The sequence below is a fragment of the Schistocerca nitens genome, chromosome 3 (genome assembly GCF_023898315.1).
Source record: "Schistocerca nitens isolate TAMUIC-IGC-003100 chromosome 3, iqSchNite1.1, whole genome shotgun sequence".
Taxonomy (NCBI): domain Eukaryota; kingdom Metazoa; phylum Arthropoda; class Insecta; order Orthoptera; family Acrididae; genus Schistocerca; species Schistocerca nitens.
In genome coordinates, this window is record NC_064616.1 from 935,020,796 (window position 1) to 935,043,316 (window position 22,521).

The 22,521-nt window shown below is 42.7% G+C and overlaps 1 protein-coding gene across 3 annotated transcripts in view; it reads left to right on the forward strand.

Annotated features, from left to right (window-relative positions):
• The first annotated feature begins 8,749 nt into the window (after positions 1–8,749).
• LOC126249007 (dihydropyrimidinase-like) overlaps positions 8,750–22,521 on the forward strand; it is a 224,264-nt gene continuing 210,492 nt past the window's right edge. For all 3 annotated transcript variants that reach the window (XM_049950595.1, XM_049950598.1, XM_049950596.1), the window contains exon 1: positions 8,750–8,980. In XM_049950595.1, coding sequence (XP_049806552.1) covers positions 8,942–8,980 — 39 coding nt within the window. In that variant the 5' untranslated portion in view covers positions 8,750–8,941. The remainder of the gene's footprint in view (positions 8,981–22,521) is intronic.

Sequence of the window (22,521 nt, forward strand, 5' to 3'; positions counted from 1 at the left end):
AGCGGCTCACCTCCAACTGCGCAACGCTATGTGCTTTTCACATCCAACTGCCCAACACTACAATAGCAAATATTCCAACAATGCAAACCAGCCACAGACTTCACACAGCACAGTCAGTGATTTTCATATAGAGCGCTATGTGGTGTTACCAGCATAAAAACCTAAACAGCCCACTTACAACACAGCTGCTAGGCCATATATACAAGTATCCACATCTACAATGAATTGGTTAAAATTATTTGGACAATGCCAATATCGGAGCTAAGGCCAATGTTTATTTAAGTGCCTAAAAGGCAGCTTCTTGTGACATACCCTGCTCAAAAGTCTGTCCCTTTCATTTGAGATGATTCAGTGGGGCTGCTTTGTGGACGAATTGAGGGACAAATTTCCTAAAAAAATTTGCCATCCCAATAAAACTGGAAATGGGTTTGATATCAGTAGATCTTGGACAACTCAGTATTCCTTCTACTCCTTTGGGATCGATAACTACTCTGTCTGCATACATTATATGACCAAGATACTGAGTCACTCTCTATGCAGACTTCACCTTGTCTGGATTAACAATCAACCGAGCGATATACAATCTACCAAAGAATGCGTTCAAATGATCCCTGTGCTCCTCCATAGTCCTATTAAACACAAGCAGATCATCCAGGTAGTGGAACACGAACTAGAACTTAATATCACAGAAGATGGTGTCCATTAGCTGTGATAATACTGTCATCCCAGTGGCCTAAACTAATGGTTTCCTTGTAAATTCAAATAAATTCCAGTCTATAATAAATGCAGTGATTTTCCTAGATGCCATATGTGAGGGGATCTGATTATAGGCCTGGTCAAAATCAAGTACTGTCAACGCCGCTGCTACCTTCAATCAGGTGAAACATATATGATGATCAGGTAGCGGAATTGATCTTAGAACGGTCTTTTTATTGAGCTAACTTTAATCTACAGCTAGTCCTGAACCTCCACCTTGCTGTGGGTCTAAAAATATCTGCGACACATAAGGAGATTTGGACAAAGAAATGTCCCCTTGCTGTAGCATCTTCTCATTGTGCCCTTTAAATTCCTTTAGTCCAGATGGATATAATCGATGTGGCGCCTATCTCACAGGCACTTGATCTTTGTGCTCTATCTCATTTTCCAGTAGTGCAGCGATTCCCAACTTCCCTGTCAATACATCACTATACCTCCCCCACAGTTCAAGTACTTGCAGCCTCTACTCGTAACTGAAATGCTCCAAATCATTCAGTGCTACCTAACTTACTGGTGTTGCTTCCAGTTCCACCTCAGGAATATTTCCTTGTCAGCTCGGTTTTCATACTACAAGGCTCACACAACTGATACCTGAAAATGGCTCTGAGCACTATGGGACTCAACTGCTGAGGTCATAAGTCCCCTAGAACTTAGAACTACTTAAACCTAACTAACCTAAGGACAACACACACATCCATGCCCGAGGCAGGATTCGAACCTGCGGCCGTAGCGGTCGCGCGGTTCCAGACTGTAGCGCCAGAACCGCTCGGCCACCAGCGGCCGGCACTGATACCTGAGATACTGAGCAAATCTGAAATAATAACTGTTGTCTGCCTAGTTGACAACTTCCCCTTATCTACCTTATCACACCTGAGCCAATAATAAATGGAGTTGACAAATTGGCAATTATCCTATCCTACCCCAACCTTCCATGTATAGCCTTCTATTCCTACCCAATAATCAACACCCCTCGGTCATTCATCTGTTCGTTGTTAGCTGCCGCTACTTACATGGGTTCCTCTTCAGTTTTTCTGCATTTGAGAGAACTGCCTGAATTAAATCCACATGACACTGCCTGAATCAACCAAGCCACAGACTGGGTCATTATTAACATAACAACATATGTATGGCAACTGTTTAGACTGACTAGACTTCATGGTTGTAACTGCCCCAAGCTGCCCATCTCCCCTAGGCTGGCGCAGTGGTTAGACACTGGACTCGCATTCCGGAGGCCGACGGTTCAATCCCGCGTCCGGCCATCCTGATTTAGGTTTTCCGTGATTTCCCTAAATCACTCCAGGCAAATGCCGGGATGGTTCCTCTGAAAGGGCACGGCCGACTTCCTTCCCAATCCTTCCCTAATCTGATGAGACCGATGACCACGCTGTCTGGTCTCCTTCCCCAAACCAACCAACCAACCAACCCCTAGGCGCCACTCAGGATGACTGGTTCAAATGTCAGTGTTCCTTTTCCCTGCCACGATGGGCTGCAGATGTGGTATTGTCACATGCTTTGGCTTCTGTAGTTTCTTTCTCTCTCCTTCACGCAATAAGATAAGAAAATCCTTGCATGTGGTTAACCACATCTGTCAAGGTAGCATAGAGCGAGGTGGCGCAGTGGTTAGCAAACTGAACTCACATTCGGGAGGACGACGATTCAAACCCGCGTCCAGCCATCCTGATTTAGGCTTTCTGTGATTTTCCTAAGTTGCGTCAGGAAAGTGCTGAGATGCTTCGTTTGGGAGGGCATGGTCAGTTTCCTTCCCAATCCTTCCCTTATCTGATAGGACCGATGACCTCACTGTTTGTTCCCTTCCCCCAAATCAACCAACCAACCAAGGTAGCATAATCATACCGCTTTTCACGAAATACCGCTCTCTGTCTGTCCTCCAGCCGCATACTCTCAAGAACGTGCTGTACAACTTTCGACTGACTAAATTCTAGGCACAAAACTCTAGCACCCGACTTAAAATTGTCTACATAGTAGGTGAAAAGCTCCTGAGGACTTTGCTCATGCAAATGATGAGTTCCTGCAACGCCCTATGAGGACAAGGTTTCACCCTGGATAATGATATTTTGTACCCTCTCCAACAAGCCCCCATCAACCTCCATATCTAATATTCCTAACAGTTCCTCCTGTCAGATGTTTAAGGCTCCACCCTTCTCTTCCAGTTTATCCAGAAAATACAAGAACTTAACTGCCTGCAGAATGGAACTTAGTGAAAACTCACCCACCTCCTGCAAAAAGTCTTGAAGCAGATTCAACAACTTATTGAAGTGACTAAACTCAGTATTCCCAACTCACCCACCTCCTGCAAAAAGTCTTGAAGCAGATTCAACAACTTATTGAAGTGACTAAACTCAGTATTCCCTACTGTTTTATCTATCAAACCCTTCTCTTCTTTCAGCTCCGAGATAAAACTAGCACGTCACAGATACAACCTGAAACACCTGTCTTGCAGTTTCACCAACTGTGATCTATTGGAAGCGATGAATGTCACCTACAACAAAATCTTAATTCTGCTCCTTTAATGTTCCAGCTTCGCACAAAGCCTCCAAACTTAACCTGGAGATGGAACACTATTAACCAATAGATCACAGCAAACATCAAGCTCCTTCAATCCTTTCTCAATGACCAGAAGTGCAGATTCTAGCCCTTGGTTTTCCTTGGGGAACGCTACCAGTGCTTTTGATCCATCCTCCTTCACCTGCTCCAACATCTCCAAGACAGTAGCCTGGGGTTTAGCCCCTCTAATTGTAATTTCATACATCGATTCCTCCTTACGGAGATAACTAATGTCTCGAATCGACCTTGGTTCCATCTTGTGAGTTTAAGTAGCTTCACAATGACACATTAACACCAGTTAAACCAGTAATCCTACCGACTCTGACTGCAGCGAATAGGCATAGCCCTGCAACACAGTAATCATGTTCTGTGGCGTACCACTTGTGACCTGATTGCAAATATGTATGGCTGAAGGATATACTTGTTTCACAGCATTCTAAAACTATTATTATCACAACTTGCGTCCCCCCCCCCCCCGGTAGATGAGTGATCAACGTGACAGGCTGTCAATCCTAAGGGCCCAGGTTCGATTCCCGGCTGGCTCGGAGATTTTCTCCGCTCAGGGACTGGGTGTTGTGCTGTCCTAATCATCATCATTTCATCCCCATCGACGCGCAAGTCGCCGAAGTGGCGTCAAATCGAAAGACTTGCACCAGGCTAGCGGTCTACCGATGGGAGGCCCTCGTCACACGCCATTATTATTATTATCCACACCTTGCGACACAAACGGATTTTAGTCCGCTAATAACGGACTATTTCTTAATCGCTGAAGTATAATTTCCGTGGAGCCCAATACCTACTACTGTGGCCTTAGAGGGAATGGTTTTATTGGCAATAGCTCCCTTCAGTTTACAAGTGCCATAAGGTCCACCAATGTCAACCTGCAGCCTCACTAATCAACCCAAAAGCTACAAGCCTGAGCTGTGCAGCAATTAAATCCACATTAATGTGTGCAGCAACATCAACCATGCCAACAACTGCTTTGCTAACCTGTGCAGCACTTAAAACCCACGAAAATTCGACCGACAACTACAACTCAAATGAGATAAGGAGCTGCCCAACTGAGCTGAGCATCTACATCTGCACCTACATAGATACTCCGCACGCCACCGTATGGTGCGTGGCGGAGGGTACCCTGTAACACCACTTATTTCCCCACCTGTTTGGCTCGCAAGTACAGCGAGGGAAAAACGACTGTATGTACACCTCCATATGAGCCCTAATGTTTCGTATACTCTCTTCGTGGTCCTTCGCGCGATGTACGTTGGCAGCAGTAGAATTGCTTCAAATGCCGACTCTCTAAATTTTCTCAATAGCTTTTCTGGAAAAGAACATCGCCTACCCTCCAGGGATTTCCATTTTTTAGTTCAGGAAGCAGCTCCATAACTCTTACGTATTGTTCAAACCTACTGGTAACAAATCTAGCAGTCTGCCTCTGAACTCATTCGATATCTTCCTTCAGTCGGACCTGGTATGGACCCCAAACACTCGAGCAGTACTCAAGAATAGGTTGCACTAGCGTCCTATCTGTAGTCTCACTTACAGGTGAACCACTCTTTCCTAAAATTTTCCCAATAAACCGAAATCAACCATTTGCCTTTCCATCCACACTTTTCACATGCTTGTTCCACTTCCTATTGTTTTACAACGTTATGCCCAAATATTAAATGACTTGAGTGTGTCAAGTAGGACACTAGTAATACTGTATCCGAACATTGCAAGTTTGTTCTTCCTACTCATCCGCGTTAACTTACATTTTTCCATATTTAGGACTATCTGAACATACACCATGGCATCATCAGCAAACAACTGCAGATTGCTGCGCACCGTGTCCGCTAAATCGTTTATGTATATAGAGAACAACAGGGGTCCTAACACAGTTCCCTGGGGCGCTCCTGATGAAACCCCTGTCTCTGATGAACACTCGCCATTGAGAACAACATACTGGGTTCTATTATTTAAGAAGTCTTCGAGCCACTCACATATCTGTGAACTTATTCCATATGCTTGTACCTTCGTTAACAGCCAGCAATGGAGCACCGTGTCAAATGCTTTGTGGAAATCTAGAAATATGAAATCTGCCTGTTGCCTTCATCCATGGTTCTGAGTATATCATCTGAGAAAAGGGCTAGGTTTGTTTCGCATGAGATATGCTTTGTAAAACCATGCTGATTCGTGGATATAAGCTTCTCAGTCTCAAGAAAGTTTATTATATTCAAACTGAGAATATGTTCAAGGATTCTGCAGCAAACTGAAGTTAGGGATATTGGTCTGTAATTTTGAGGGTCCGTTCTTTTACCTTTCTTATATACTGGAGTCACCTGCGCTTTTTCCCAGTCTCTTTGGACCCCCTGAAATCAATGGTAAATTTAAACAACAGACTACCACAAGCTGCTGATCCACAGCTGATCCCTGCAAAACTTAAAACCACGTTAACATTTGAATACAAGTCCAAAGCCAATCAGGACACCCATCAAGGAATTCCCTTCAAGGAACGGAAAAGCCAGCACAACCACCCTGATGTGGTCCACAGCACAACACACCAAAGTGTACTCGCCAACAACCTTCTGCGTCTGTCCCAGCGCCGGGACTCCACACGTCCCCTACCATATGCGAGAGACCATTCCTTGCTTACCCTGCATGCAACAGTTCGCACCAGCTGGTCTTTCAAACTAAACCTCTAGCCAACCTGAGTCGGAAGAAGAGATATTCGTGGCAAGCGCCATAAGGCACACTCGTTTAGGTTGAAAGCTGACAAGTACTGATTTGGCAAAACCAACAGTTGTGAATCTCAAATAAAGGCTGTGGTAACTGACTGATCTGTATGTAACTTAATGTTTATATCTGCGACATGTTTAATCAGTCGAGTTCAGCCGAACTCCAGTTGTACCCTGTTCATAATAGTTCCTTATAAGAGCTGTCCATAGTTAGCAAGAGCGACTAAACTGAAACTGGAGGTACAAAAGATTTACAGGAAGGTGTTTCTTTCTTCAAAAAAGCCACAAATGGGATGCAATAACTTGTTCTGCATAACCGAGTGTTTAGTCCAGAGATATTTCTGCGCAACGTTGTCTCACACAAGGTGGTTAGAATAAAGGAAGATGGCATTACGTACACTGAGAACAGCCAATGGCTGAAGCCAGGGGCAGTGCAGTCTGCCATTCTGTTATAACTTAAAACCTTGTGTGTAATCTGATGTCTCTACTTAGTGTCACTAAACTGATAGTCAGATCTGAGTATGTACTTAGACACAAAATACTTTTGTGGAGGAGTACTCATACTGACAACTGAGATCTTAATTTGTCAATGTGAAATTTCATTGATTAAGCAATGACTATGCCATGGCAAAATGGCCTATCATTTTAATACAAAACGAATTATTAGCTGCAATAATTAACAGTACAAACAGCACAAGAACATTTCGACCATTTCACTACCAAACTGTACGATTTTCAGAATATAAGCACTAAAATGATGCTTTTTAGTCAGAGGAACAGGACACCATTGCATGAAAATTATTGATAAAGCTTAGGTGCATTTGGGCATTAGGCCTACCACTAAAATCAAAAGTTTACAGTTAAAATCATGTAAAGCTTATCTTTGTCTTCCTGACACATTTTTTTCCATTTCTAAGAATGTGTAGGACATTCTACACACTATCTATTTTGACTTATCATTCCCATCACGATTCCAAATATATTCAGTTATTATGTGTGTAAAAAGGAATTTTGACAATAAAAGAGTTATGTACTTGAGTGATCGTTTTTTATGCCACAAAAGAGCGTTTTGTGAAATTAAATCTTTATTTCATTTTCACAAAAAAAAACTTGCAACCTATTAACCAATGCACTTTATCACAAGTATAGTCAGTCTTTCGAAGATTATTATATTACTGTGTTTGAATCCATTTTTGTTTATATGAGAATTTTCACTGTGTGAGCCATGCTGGACTGTTATACCAAGTGCTTATCACTGACTATTGATGTCTCATATTGACACTCAGGCTCAGAAAGGAAGCCTTGTTTAGACACTTGCTGATGTCTTCATTAACCACTAAATCATTGAAATTGTGTAGATATAGATACTGCACCACTTGTGGAAGCAGGGGCCCCAGCACACTTTGTTACCGATTAGTTATTGTTCTATGATATGACAAGCAAGTATCAAATATAACCCTGACATAATCATATGCTCTTAAAGAATAAAGTTCAAGCATTGATGCAGAGTATCACATTTTATAGGAATGACATAACATGCTGTCTTGGCAAACTGACATGAAACTCTTCATTCACACTGAATACACTGTTAAGCACAGAATACTTTTCACCTATGTACATATTCTCCTGTAAGGCTTTTATCACGATTCAAATGATTATTTCGATGCTTAAGGGGACAGTTTGGCTGTGATGAAGCTTTATGTTCTTCCTGTTTACTTCACACACAGTGTACAATTTGCTCTTCAAATGAACAACAGTGTCATGAGGTGGTGCATCTGGACAGACGAGAACTTCTTTTGTCAACACCAGAAAACAAAAAGATGTATTTAATTAGCTCTACATGTCAAAGTTTTCGATGCACGTAAATTATTATTACTTTCCGAAACAGTAGTTCCCAAACTATAGGATACTATTCCAATATATCAATTATCACAGAGTAGAATAATCATTTATGCACAAAATAATACACTGAAAATTTTAAATGAAAAATTGTTGCCTAGTGACAATATCCACTCACTGGATTATCTCAAACATCAACATTTAGTATAATATATGATGTATAGACGCCTGTTGTGACACCTGTTGCCTGCAGCAAATGGAAACAAGTTTAACATCAAATTCTATCAATTAAATAGGTATCATACACTGAAATATTCAATCATTTATGAAAAATTTGGAGCAGCTTGCTTTCTGTATGTATGAGAGAAGTGATGAAAGAATAACAAGGCTCTGATGCGAACAAATGACGTTGAAGTTGATCAAACTGGGCTGCATGGAAAAGCTCTGATCACATTTTGCTGTATTTTACTTTGTTTCGTGGCAACCCCATGATCAACAAGCTGTTCCTTGACTCTCATCTGTGAACTTGCATATTGTAAACAAGTGAGCATAACCATCGAAACGAATAGTTCGTATTTCAACCAAAAGTATTATTGCGGTTGCAGTATTTACCTGTAGAAAGTAACAGCAGACCTTTCACTTCTGTTAAAGCATCTGCGGGTAAAACGAATAACCGTTTTCACACGACAATACCCACACGCTACTCGCAATATTCTGGTCACAAGCATATGGCGGAATGCGTAAGTCTCGGGCTGAATGTTTTCGCTGTTGAAGCAACTCCATAGATTGTAGCCTCGGTGGTCGCACATGTATGTCTCTGATATTATTTGAGACTGCTGCGGCGTTACCATTATCTTTGGACGTAGCGGCGTTCGCACTGCGCAGTCGTCTGCTGGGTAGGTGGGGTGTGCTGTGTGCATGTAGTGGTCGGGATTGCGTATTGACTGCTGTGTAGCTACTAGGCTGCGTATACCGGCATTGCTGTATTCTCTTCTGGACACTTAAGTGGATCTCACTTTTTGCTGCTACTAGCTCTACTGCCGTTAGAAAGAAACTAGATAGCCATGAGTACGCCGGTGAAAAAGGTGCCGCTACATCTTCAGGTTAGTAGACGAAAATATTTATCTTTACAATTACGTTTCGTCCTTTTTTTTCATTTTCGTTTTTTACCGTCTGTGCATTGCAGCCTGTTGTGCCACAATTCCGTAGAAGCAAGAGATTTTAATACACCGCACGCTCATAGAGACACGTAAAAGGCTAGAAAATAATTATTTAATACGATAAATAGAATTTATTTGAACATTGGCTCAATATTAAGTAAATTTAGAGATCGCTATACCGATTTCAGTTCCCCAGCTTTCATGCAGTATAAAGTTGTCATTTTTGTTTATTCGTTATTGTTAGTGAACTTCCATTGTTGTGTTCTGATCATAGGGTGTGATAGTGTAGCAAAAAAAAAAAAAAAAAAACGTGTATCTGTAATCCTTTGTTACCATTAATTTATTACAGAAAGAAAGCTGTAGAGAGCTATATTCGTGTTACTGTATAGTTTGTTTGTTAATGAATTCCGATTTTTCCCTGTGTGCGTTGGTTTAGCCGTAAGTAGCATATCTTATTTTGACGTATGATTTAAATCGATATCAGTTTTGTTCGATCATCACTTGCCTGCCCAATCACTGTATGTGCAATCTTTTCAGAGGTTTTTTTATTTTTATTTTTTTTTTTAAATAATTTGTGGAAAAAGACTTAGAGTAACTGTGGGAGAGACAAACTTTGAGTCTCACAACTGCTATAGTAGACGACGTTTATGAACAACTGTGTTGTATTGTTGGTCCAGTTTCATAGCTACCGTCGTCGTATTGTTGCACTTCAGTCCTGATTTTCCACTCGTAGTTAGCTTCTCGAGTACAATTGAAATAGACTTTGAGGATTGCGCATGTATTATTCCTCCAGCTTAATCATTGTGAAATTTTGCAGCACGTTTGCTTTCGGTAGTATTATTAATAGCAGTGGAGGTGTAATGATTTGTCCACTGGACTCAAAGGTACTCGTGTCATATATATCTACTCATTATGATGCTAGAGGTTAAAGAAGAAAATACTTGCAGAGCTTCATAGGTCATATGGCTCCCTTGCGTGTAACAGCTAGTAATCCCCAATATTACATATTCGTACCATGGTAGGCTGTTAGCTGCCTAATCACTGGACATGGTGTAACATGAAGGGGCTGTATTGGAAATGAAACATGTATTCCTCACTGAAGTTAAGATTTACTTTTGATTTTAGTAGACTTATGATTTATACAAATTATTGTACAACTATCTGAAACCACTCATACTGACGTGTAAATAAATAGCAATGAAGCATTCTCTTGATGACTACACTTGAAATACTTTACATTGTTCTCTGTGGGGTTAGCAGTTAGTTGGGAATGCTTGTTTGTAAAGCAGTTTTCCTCAGTATTTAGTACTGGTGTTCCAAATGTAAGTTTGTTATACATGAAAAATAATTTATATAAATTTATGAATAAAAAATTATGAAAGTAAATTGCGAAGGACCTAAATTTGTTGAGGTAGTCTGTTCTCATTGGTGCTGCCGGTTGTTTCAGCCCCAGTAATTTAATTTTGGAAGCACTTATGTAGTATCATGTTTCTCCATATAGTTTATTGCCACCACTACAGTAAAGAACTCACAAAACATTAATTTATTGAAGCAGCTTGCCAGATTATTGTTGTAGGATGTGAGCATTGACATTTGTACAGGAAAAACTTTAAGGCAGCAGTGTGAAATGTGTACTTAGCCACTGTTGACTATGTTGTTGTACGTGACTGGGGTCGCGTAATAATGACAACCTACCTGATACACTAAGTGCTGTGGACTGATAATATTTTAAATACCAGTAGCACCAAATACATTGGAACCACAAATTTGCCAGAGCTTATCAGGGAAAGGGGGCATAATTGGCCCTGAATGTTCTGGTGTGATTTGTAGAGCCGGAGAGTTGTTATTGAAGTTACAGTATTAGTTCTGAAGTACTGTCCATTTTACAGTGTACTTAAGCAGATACTGTTCTTAGGTTTGATAAGTTGGTAGTGGAGGACTTCATTTTCGCTGATTTTATCAGTGAGTATTGAACAACTATTTGGAAAGTACATAACACAATAATGAAGTGTCACATATTCACATACTTGCAGAGTTTCATAGGTCATATGTGCAGTGCAGTGATTCACAGAGCAGATAAAATATTGCACTCGGGGTTTTATGTTCAAAATTGACAACTGCTGTTGTAAAGACTTCAATTTCCAGATATCATAGTTGGTGTTACTTCCAATCACCTGTTTCCTGCTCTGGAAACAATGAATGAATTGACACATAGAAGCAACTCTTAACCCCCTGTCTGACTCACCACAGCAAGCAGATTATTGACCTGCGTGATGTAACCCGCTATATTCTCATGGTTTTCTGTAAATACATTTTTGAATTCCCTCTATCTAGGCTAACTTCATAATTCTGCTTTACTGTTGGGGAGGGAACTTAGCTGTGCAACAGTGCAACGGCTGTTTCACATTGATATATATATATATATATATATATATATATATATATATATGTATATATATATATATATATATATATATATATTAATCTGTTCTTTAGCTTTTGTTATTAAGTAGCGCTCTCTATCTCTCTTTCTCTTCTCCATGTGTCACAGTGTTCTGTTTACTTGAAAAGACTGTCAATGTAAAGTACCAGTGTGGTAATATGCAGATGGTTTGCTTTGTTATTCACAGGGTATGTTATAGTATATCAAAGATGGCTGTTTGAAATCATCCTGAAAAGACAAGGCAGGTGCTTTGCCAGAGTAGATAGTGAACTGAACTTTGTGTTATTTCACTGCATGATCTCCTCCCCTTTTGGATAACATAACTTCCGTTTTGTAATAAGTGGAAGGGAGTACGTATTGTTACCTCATCATTTGTAATACCTTATTCATCCACTATATTTCACTATAATGATTCTCAGTAAACAGTGGCAGATACTGTGTTCCAGTCTCCTGATTTAAGTATAACTTAAGTTGGCAAGTAGGTATTGTTCCTTTGATCATGTTGGTATAAGGCATTTCTTCTGTGACTGAACCAAGTAAGAATGCTTGAGCGATTATTAAATTAAAATTTTATATTTACTATAACAATATTGGACATGTCAGATACATTACAGGAATAATATAGACATTATGAAACATTAACAAAGTATGATAGGATTGGGTGAGGATAGGGCAGGAAGTTGGCATGCCCTAATCAAATGAATCATTCCAACATTCACCTTAGCAACTTGGAAAACCATGGGAATCCCTCCCAAGTGCGAGTCCAGTACATTATACATGGAAGGTGGCACCACATTGGCCTGAATGTGGTGAAGGTTCTCTTCTGATGTCTAAGACAGTTTCTATAGATTTCAGTGGTGGAGATGCTCAGTAAATGTTATGTTTTACAGTACTTTCTCAAAAGTAGTGAATCATTAAGGGATATGGGTTATAGCTTTGTCTTTATACTATGTGAAAGATTGTCAGAAGTGTCGCTGTGTCATAAGTTGGCCAAGTAATAAACTGGTTAGTGTAAATAGCCAAATTTATATATTGTTGCATTGTATGAAGGAAAAACGTTTGTATTTCTAAACTAAAAATCTTCATTTTGTGTAGAGGTCTTGGCAAGACCACCCATTACTATATTACTACTGTGATGTACAACTATACTCAGAAGGCACCTTATGGGATGTGGCTAATGATATTTCTGGTACCACTATCAGGGGAATCATTGCAGCATTCACCTTAGCATCTTGGGAAACCACAGGAACCCAAGTCAGGATGGTTGGATGGGGAATAAACGCCAGTCCTCCGGAATGTGAGTTCAGTACATTTTTGAACTCCCTCTGTCTAGACTAACTTCATAATTCTGCTTTACTTTTGGAGAGGGAACATAGGTGTGCAGCCAGCTGTTTCACATTGATATTTTCTGTTTTCCAGAAATGTTTTGCTGTTATTAAGCTTTCATTATAAATTAACTAACTTCAGTTTCTTCTTCCTCTTCATTCCCTCCCTCCCCCTCACGTGTCACTGCATTCCTTCTGCTGTTCCATTTGTGAATGTGTGGTGGGAATGTCTCTCACAAAGACTCTGTATGAACTCTACTGATTCCTTTTTCCTGAGTGGGAGGGATCAATATATTGCCTGACACTTTCTGGAACATATGCTGTAAGAATTTCATTAGTGAACTTCTCCACAGCATGTCTCTTGTAGTGTTTATCACTGGAGTTTGTTGAGCATCACTATAATGTGTTTGTGCTTACTAAAGAAACACGAGACTGAATGTGCTGACCTTCATTGTATCTCTGTCTCATCTGTTAATCCATCTCCGTAAGGGTCGCAGACTGATCAGCAATATTCAAGAATTGTTGAACAGGTGTTGTAAGCCACTTCTTTCATAGATGATTTAAATATCCTCAGGATTCTTCCAGTGTCAGTGTGGTATCTGCTTTTCCTGTAGTTGGTTTTGTCATTCCACTTTAGGTCCACTAAATGTTGTAAGGGACTGTAAGTGAATGGAATGAATACCGAACTAAGTTCTTGGTTGTAGATCAGAAATGTTCTTATAATGAGTGACATATTATTTGATTCAACTATCCTAATTTGCATTTCCTGTGGTTTTTCTGAAATCGGTGTGCGTTATTCATTTTGTTATTCTGGTATGGCTTTGCACTAACTGCCATATCTGATAAGCTAAATCAGTGCTTCCAGAATGCCGAAACTTTTTACATTACTTGTAAAACTTAATTTCGACCTTTTCACAGAATAGCAAGCTTTTCCTTCCTGTGCACCATATTAGATAGAAAAGTATTTCCTCTACATGTTCCATAAGCAACCTGACGTGTACGGTGGAGGGTACTTCATGTATCATTGTCACTTTCACTTTTCCTGTTCCTATCACGAATAGTGCGCGGAAAAAACGAAAGTTGGTGTTCCTCCATGTGAGCGAGAATGTCTCTTAACCTTCGTTGTCTTTTCTCGAGGTATGTGTTGACGGAAGAAATGTATTGACTCTTCGAGGAATGTAAGCTGTAGCACTTCTGTCAGTAAACTGCTCAGTCATGCCCACTACCTTATAGCGCCTGCCATTGTAGTTAGATGGTCATCTTCGTAATGCTTACTAAACGATGCTGTACGTATTCTGTGTTTTGTATGTCAGTCGCACCTAGTAAGGATGCCAAACTGACGAGCAATACTGAAGCGCTGTCGAACCGGGGTTTTGTAAGCTACACCCTTCGTGGGTGAACTACACCTGAGGATTCTTCCAAGAAATCGATGGCATCTGTCTTTCTTACTAATAGTTTTACGTTGTTGCTCAATTTAAAATCGCTCGGTGCGTATCCTCCCAGGTATGCAGTAGATATGGTCGTTTCCAGTGATTGTTAGGTAATCTTACCGCTGTGCAGCATGTTGCATTTGTTTTAATGGTTAATGAAAACCACCTTAGCTGTATTATTACAGATTCATTGTTTCACGACCGGTTTCGTTCTTCGTACATCCTCAGATAGTAGAGTTGTGCTAGAATCATGATATAAATGGCTTGGTCGTCGTAAAATACAGAACGATGCACATGATACGTACACTCGGCAGTCTAGTGATCGCAGCATGCCATGTTCGCCATATTTAAGGTTGGTGATCATTGTCTTCGGATTTGGTCTTAAACATAAGCGACGGCCAGATCTTTATTTAACGATTTGAGCACATCTCGGCACGTTGAAGATTTCCTAAGAACGAAACCGTTCGTAACACAATAAATCTGTAATAATAATGTTGAAAAGGTTTTCATTAATCATTAAAATTGTCAGTTCAGCTGTGGTATTCAACGTGATAAGCTCTTTGCGTTTGATTCTGTTGAGGGTCAACTGCCAACTCGTGCAGCCGGCATCGATCCTCGGCAAGTCTTCCTGCATTTTGCTACAATATTCTAAGGCTGCAACTTCTCCTTATGCTACAGCATCATCCTCGAATACCTGCACGGGGTGCTTCCGGCGTTAGCCATTTGTATATATTTTTTAGCAGTAATTGCCCCATAACACTGCCTTCTAGCATACTCGAAGCAAAAGATTTCTCATCAAAGAATGTTCTGTTGCAACGAACTCTTCGATTCAGTAACAAAGCAGATCACATATTCCGTAAACTCGTATTTTGTTCATTAGGCGACATCGAAAGCCTGTCGAACTCAAAAAGGAACACGGCATTTACCATGAGTGCCAGTATCATCTGCTATTTAGCTCTTGGGAACAGAGCGAGCTAGGATTCAGACCATCGTTGTTTACAGAATCCAAGTTTTTTTCCCTTGAGAGCAGAAAAATTGTCTCCAGAATCTCGGAATACCCATAAAATGCATTTTGATAAAATTCTACAACGGATTGGCGTCAGCGATACGTAAGTGTCCCGTTAAAGGTGCAGTTACCTTCCTTCTGTTGAGCGCGTTTAGCTGATTTACCATACCGCAGTCACTTAACTGGATATGCCACACCCATGTGTTACTGCGAGCCGGCCGCGGTGGTCTAGCGGTTCTAGGCGCTCAGTCCGGAACCGTGCGACCGCTACGGTCGCAGGTTCGAATCCTGCCTCGGGCATGGATGTGTGTGATGTCCTTCGGTTAGTTAGGTTTAAGTAGTTCTAAGTTCTAGGGGACTTATGACCACAGATGTTGAGTCCCGTAGTGCTCAGAGCCATTTGAACCATTTGTTACTGCGACTACTGAAAAGCGCATCTGCAGTACGACCTTCCTCTGTGGAACAATTTCGAAAAACGGAATTTAGTATTTCTGCCTTCTGTCATCCTTTTCTGTGCATGTATGTTCACTGATGACTGGACAGATGACTTTAATCTGTTTATAGGTGTAACGTAATACCAAAGCCTCTTAGAATTTCGCGTCCGTTTTTTAGATAGAATTTTATATCAGAGTTCGTTGAACGTTTCACATCATTACACCCCTACTGGCTTCGATTAGTTTTTGTTTGTTCACAGAGCTCTGGTACTCTTTCGTTTCGGAACAGTTTTCTAATTGAGGCGTATTGCACAGCAGAAATACGTTCCCACGTTTCGTAACATTCCTATTGACACCCGTCGTCAATGACCCGGCGTATGGCAAGGAGTACGTGCCTGTTGTGGCTGGGGCATGGGAACTTAAGGTGGCGACCATTAGTTACGTGAGCTCAGAATGGAGTGTGAGAGGTCGGGAAAATATCACAAAATCTCATGTGAAGGGGATGGCGGCAATGAAAAGTCACATCAACTTTTTAAGTAAGAGAATATGTTGTAACGGATAAGATTTTGTTTTATGTAATTAATCCCGAGAATAGACAATACTTAAGTGTCCACCAGTCTTCATGACCTCTTTGAACAGAACCGAATGCTTTACAGGTGTGCATGCCCGGAATTCCCAGATTTAGTGTCAGATTGCATTCGGGGAGTTCTTTGCCGCACCAGTCGAAATCGCAGCATGTCTGTCATGACATTCTGCAACGCGTATGAAGCCGATGTTTTGTATTCAACATGAATTTATATCATAACTTCTATACAATGCTAATGTTAGGCGGCATGCCGAAGACGAGATGCATGTGCGAGCAAGGAGTTAATCGTTTGTGGAAGGAAGCTAAGCTAAAGTTCACCAACAAGAATCCTCTTAAGTGATCATATAAATCGAGAGATTGAAAAGCTTCATAATCTGAAAGTTGAAAGGAAAGTACAAATAATGTTGTCTTTCGTCTACTAAGTAAGTAAATGTTCAGACACTTTTAATGTATGTAATATACCAATAAAAGGTCATTCTTAGGGATCCGCCAAAATGGTTAATACCATTTTCGTGAAATATTTCTGTCCTATCTGTCTGCCCATCCAAATACTACTCAGTAGTTTTAATTGTGTGTTTGAAACACTGTTTAATACTTTTTATAAGTAAAACACGATTTTATTAGTGTGTTTTAAACAATGTTTGTATACAAATAAACTTTCATTTTTACGCCCTTTGACCCAATTACGGGGCAAATTCATGTGAGGTGGGGGTCTCACCACATCTCACTAAGAGGGAAAGGGGGTCCAAATTTTAAAGAAAACAGCTCAAGTAGTTAATGGACGTCCCCTTACCTGACAAGGTAACAGTTGCTTTGGCTGGGTCGTGTCTGTGGGGAGTACTCGTGTTTGGCGTGGGTGGCCCAAGGCGGATGACTTGCGAATGAAATGGATCAAACTTACTTCTGCTGTTGGTCGCATGGCCCCAGTAGTCTCATCTGAAGGAAAGCGTTACAGCTATACAGAGCGGTATGACCCCATAATATTTTCTTACCTGGCTACGCTGCGGGAGGAATGTAGGGCTAACAGGAATGGGAGAAATATGCCCCACAATACTTACTTTGATGTAGAACTAACAGGGACTCCACAAAACCATTATTCTTTGTTGAACACCTTGAGAGGTTTTCGCCAAGGCTGCTATGCTGCTGACAATTTGGTCTACCTAGAATCTGCTATCCGGTCAGCTTTTGCCCATAGTCAACAGCTTATTGCTTGTGACACCATATGTCATCCTCATGTCCTCATTACCCTGCAAAAATGGGGTCTCTATGACCCACTTCTGATTCTTGCCCAGAACTTATTGTCAAACCATACATTCTGGGTTCAAGTTGGTGCTTTCCACAGAGAACGCAAGAGAATGGGGTCCACAGGGCTATGTATTGAGTATGTTCCTTTCTGTAGGGGCTGTTAATGATCTAGCTGCAGCTGTGAAATCTGCAGTGTAACCCTCTCTCCATGCTGTCTATTTTTATTGCTCCTCCACAGTGGTTGTTGCTAAACACCAACTGCAGGGTGCCATACGAAAGACGCAGTCCTTTGCTCTCAGCCATGGCTTTGTTTCCAGCTGCCAAGACATGTTCCATGCACTTCTGTGACCATCATACTGTCCGTCCACTAATAGAACCAGTTATTCATTGTGATAGAATCTATCGCTTTTTGGGACTAGTCTTCAATGCCCAGTTGATGCGGCTTTCAAATCTTTGCCAACTTAAGCATATGTGATGGTCGCACCATAATACTGTTCACTGCCTCAGTAGCACCAGCTGGTACGCATACCACTCTACAGTTTTGCATTGTAACAAAGCTCCAATCCTGTCCCATCTTGATTATGAGGATCTGGCATATGGCTCGGTATTGCCTTCAGCATTGGGGATGCTGCATCCTTTTGTACTAACCCTGCGAACAGCTTACACATGGTAGCTGGGGTCCCTCCACTACACATCATGAACTGCTGCTGCTCTTCACCTATACAGTATACATTCACTGCCCCCCGCCCCGAGCATTTGAACTACTTATTAGGGAGATCCACCTCCCACAGCAGACCGGGGTTGCGAAGGCAGTTCGTGTACAGTGTCTCTACTGTAAACTCCAGCTTGCCCCACAGTTGCCTCTTGTCAGGGAGCAATTGCGTATGCCCCCATGGTGTGTACCTTGTCCTTGGACCTGTCTTGACATATCCTTTGGACCAGAAGACTCTGTTGACCCCATGTTTTTCCGCCACCTGTTCCTGGCCATCCTTGATCCATATCTGGGTCTGGAAGTGGTATACATTGATGGCTCTGTGGTCACTAGAGGAACCGGTTTTGCCTACACACATGCAAGGTGCCTTGAACTACACTCCATTCCAAACATATGCAGTTTATTCACTGCAGAATTGGTGACCATTGCTCGAGCTTTGTCGCATTGGTTCTTGCACCAGTGAGATGTTCTTAACTGGCAGTGACTACCTAAATAGTCTCCAGGCTATCAACCAGTGCTACCCTCGACACCCTTTGGTTGTGAATATCCAGGATCTCCTTTCTGACCTCCATCAAGCTGGATGGTTGAACATCTTTGTCTGGAACCTATCCAGGATCTCCTTTCTGACCTCCATCAAGCTGGATGGTTGAACATCTTTGTCTGGAACCAGGTTACAAACTGATCCCAGGGAAAAAACATGCTGATTGGTTGGCCAAGTTGGCTATGAGGATACCGACTTTGGAGATATGGTACTGGAACAGGACCTTCGGTTGGCTGTGCTGTGAATTGTTGGGGGCTTGGCACATGGATTAGTGTACCCCGGTTTTTCGGACAAACTGTGAGCAACAAAAGGGACGGTGACTGTGTGGCAGTCTTCTCTTCATGCTTTGCACAGGGAATCTACCATACTGTCAGCACCTCCTGCGGGTCCGGGGGTTAGAATAGTCCTGAGGTATTCCTGCCGTGTCATAAGAGGCAACTAAAAGGAGTCTCACACATTTTGGCCTTTATGTGATGGTCCCCTGTAGAATTTGACCTCCATTTTTCAAAATTTTCCCAAAGAGTGAGGCAATTAGGGAAGGGCGCCTTACATGGTGCATCATGTGCATCACGCGCTGAGACCTATCGCATCCTTTGTCGATGTGGATCTGCACTTCTGCTCGTACTCCAACTGTTGGGTGAGGTCACCATCCAGGGTGGATATTTTTCCATCCACTTTGCAGTATCGTTTTCTATGCTGACGATGATAATGGACTTGTTTGCTTGCTTGCAGCTGATATCCAGCACGGTAGCCAGTTCATTGTGGTGGGGCTACATGTACCCTGTTGGTTTTAGCCCCATGACCACACAGGGATCACTCTGCGGATATCTGTGCCATTAACTCCACACATATACCGAGGAGTAGATCTTGTAACCCTGGATCATTGGGACTCCCGGCAATGACCATCCTGCTAGGTGGCCTTTGCTGCAGCTGGGTGGCGCCCGTGGAGAGGGCTCCTGGACAGAGTGGGTGGCATAAGGGGGGATGGCACGCGATGAAGTGTAATACATCATCTCTTCCTGGTGGTCAAACACCAGCAGTTTCAAAGCATTCACGAGCTCAATTCAATGCACAGAAGTACGGCTCCAAATCGTTCCCCTGCCTGGCCACACCATGGGAGGAACGTCAGGCTAAGGATGGCAGTGGCTCTTATTCGCCCCGGTGTCTTGTACGTTAGAGAGCTGATGGGGAATCTTTCATGACGACATAGCCTCAGTTTTTTGTTGAGCATATAGAGGACAAGTTTGTAGAGGTGGAGGGCTTGTCCAAAATGAGATTTGGGTCAGTCTTGATCAAAACAGCAGCCTCTGCCCAGTCACGGGTGTAACTTGGTTGTGACAAGCTGGGGGATATTTCTGTAACCATCATGCCCCATGTGAGCTTAAATATTGTCCAGGGTATCATATTTCACAGGGAACTTCTTCCGCAGTCTGCCGATGAGCTGCATGCCAATTTAGAGCAGCAAAGTGTTCATTTTGTTTGGCATGTCCACCGGGGTTTGAGGGATAATCAGGTTGCCACCAGTGCCTTCATCTTGGCCTTCGAGGGTGATACATTACCCGAGAAGATCAAGGTGATGGTCTACCACTGTGATGTAAAGCCCTATATCCCTCCCCCAATGTGATGCTTTAAATGCTGGAAGTTCGGCCATATGTCTTCCCGCTATACTTCCAGCGTCACATGTCGAGATTGCGGACGCCCATCACATCCCAATATTCCATGTGCCCCGCTTCCCATCTCTGTCAACTGCAGAGTGCACCATTTGCCTTGCTCGCCTGACTGCAGGATTCTCCAGAAAGAAAGGAAAATCCTGGAGTACAAGACCCTGGACCAACAGACCTACACTGTGGCTAAGAGGAAATTTGAACGCCTACAGCCTTTACATATTACATCGTCTTAAGCTGCTGCTACAACAGTTTTAACCCCATCAGATCCGCCAACCTCAGTCACCTCTCAGAGCCGGAATACTACACCAGCCCCCTTGATGGTGGGGGGCACTTCCCTCCCTGTTGCTCCTGCACCACCTACTTTGGGAGCAACAGCCCCCCCCCCCCCTCCCGCCCCCAACCATCGGGGATATCAGTCGCCACTTCTGCGCCAGAAGAGCGTAAGTCTTCTTTGGCTCCTCTCGCTAGGAAGGGGTCCCTTGGGTCACTCCCTTCACAGGTTTCTGCTACTGTGAAAGATGACACCTGCCAGTGGCTGAAGAGCCCTGAAGCATCTGGTTGTAGGGCTTCATGCTCATCCTCAGTCCTGGAGACCGAATCAGTGAAGTCCTCCTAGCCAGGGAAACCCAAGGAGCAGTGAGAGAAATCCAAAAAGATCCTCAAAACCAAGGGAATTGCAGTGCCACCCACACCACCGCTACCTACAAGCTCCGCACCTGTGGATGAGGTGGAGATTCTGGCGTCCACTGAGGACCTAGATCTCGCCGGACCCTCAGACACAATGAATGTAGACTACTCAGGCAATAAGTTTGTGGCAGCAAGTGACCCTGAGGCATAAACTGCCTTCCCAGTCTCTCGATGACGTCATCCTAAGGTGGAATTGCGACGGTTTTTTCCACCTCCTCGCTGAGCTATGGCAACTGCTAAGCATTACACCTGCTAACTGCATTGCCCTCCAGGAAACTTGGTTCCCGGCAATGCAGACCCCTGCCTTCCGCAGCTATAAGGGATATTACAGGAACCATAGCGACTATAGTCATGTGTCAGGTGGAGTTTGCGTTTGTCCTAAACTCAGTATGTAGTGAAACTGTGCCCCTTGAAACCCCTCTTGAAGCTGTGGCTGTCAGAATAAGGATGACACAGTAAATAACTGTCTGCAATGTATATCTTCCTCCAGATGGTGCAGTAACCCTGAATGTATTAGCTGCACTGATTGATCAACTCCCTAAATCTTTCCTACTTTTGGGAGATTGTAACACCCATGACTCCTTGTGGGATGGCACCGTGCTTACTAGCCAAGCCAGAGATTCCGAAACTTTACTGTCTCAGTTCGACCTCTGCCTCTTAAATACTGGGGCCACCACACATTTCAGTGTTGCTCATGGTAGTTACTCAGCCATTGATTTATTAGTTTGTAGCCCAGGACTTCTCCCATCTATCCACTGGAGAGCACATGACAACCTGTGTGGTAGTGACCACTTCCCCCCATCTTCCTGTCACTGCTCCAGCTTCAGGCCCACGGACGCCTGCTCAGATGGGCATTAAAAAGGCAGACTGGGAAACTTTCACCTCTGCTGTCACTGTTGAATCTCCCCCACATAGGAACATCAGTGTGATGGTTGAGCAGGTGACAACAATCCTTTGACTACAACAGTCCTTTCTGCAACAGAAAACGCGATCCCTCGCTCTTTGGGGTCCCCCCTGGTGAAAGGTAGTCCCTTGGTGGTCGCCGGAAGTCGCTGAAGCAATTACAGAGCATCAATGAGCTCAACAGTGGCGTAAGAGGCACCCTTCCCTGGAGCACCTCATAGCCTTTAAATGACTCCATGCTCGCATTCGCCAACTTATCAAATGACGGAGGCAGGAGTGTTGGGAGAGATACGCCTCGACCATTGGGTGCCATACATCACCTTCCCAAGTCTGGTCAAGGATCAAACGTGTTTTCGAGTATCAGACCCCAACAGGTGTTCCCAGTGTTAACAAAAATGGTGTGTTATCTACCGACACAATTGCGATTGCCGAGCACTATGCTCGAGCCTCTGCGTCGGAGAATTAACCCCCAGCCTTTTGCACTCCCCATCAACAGCTAGAAGGG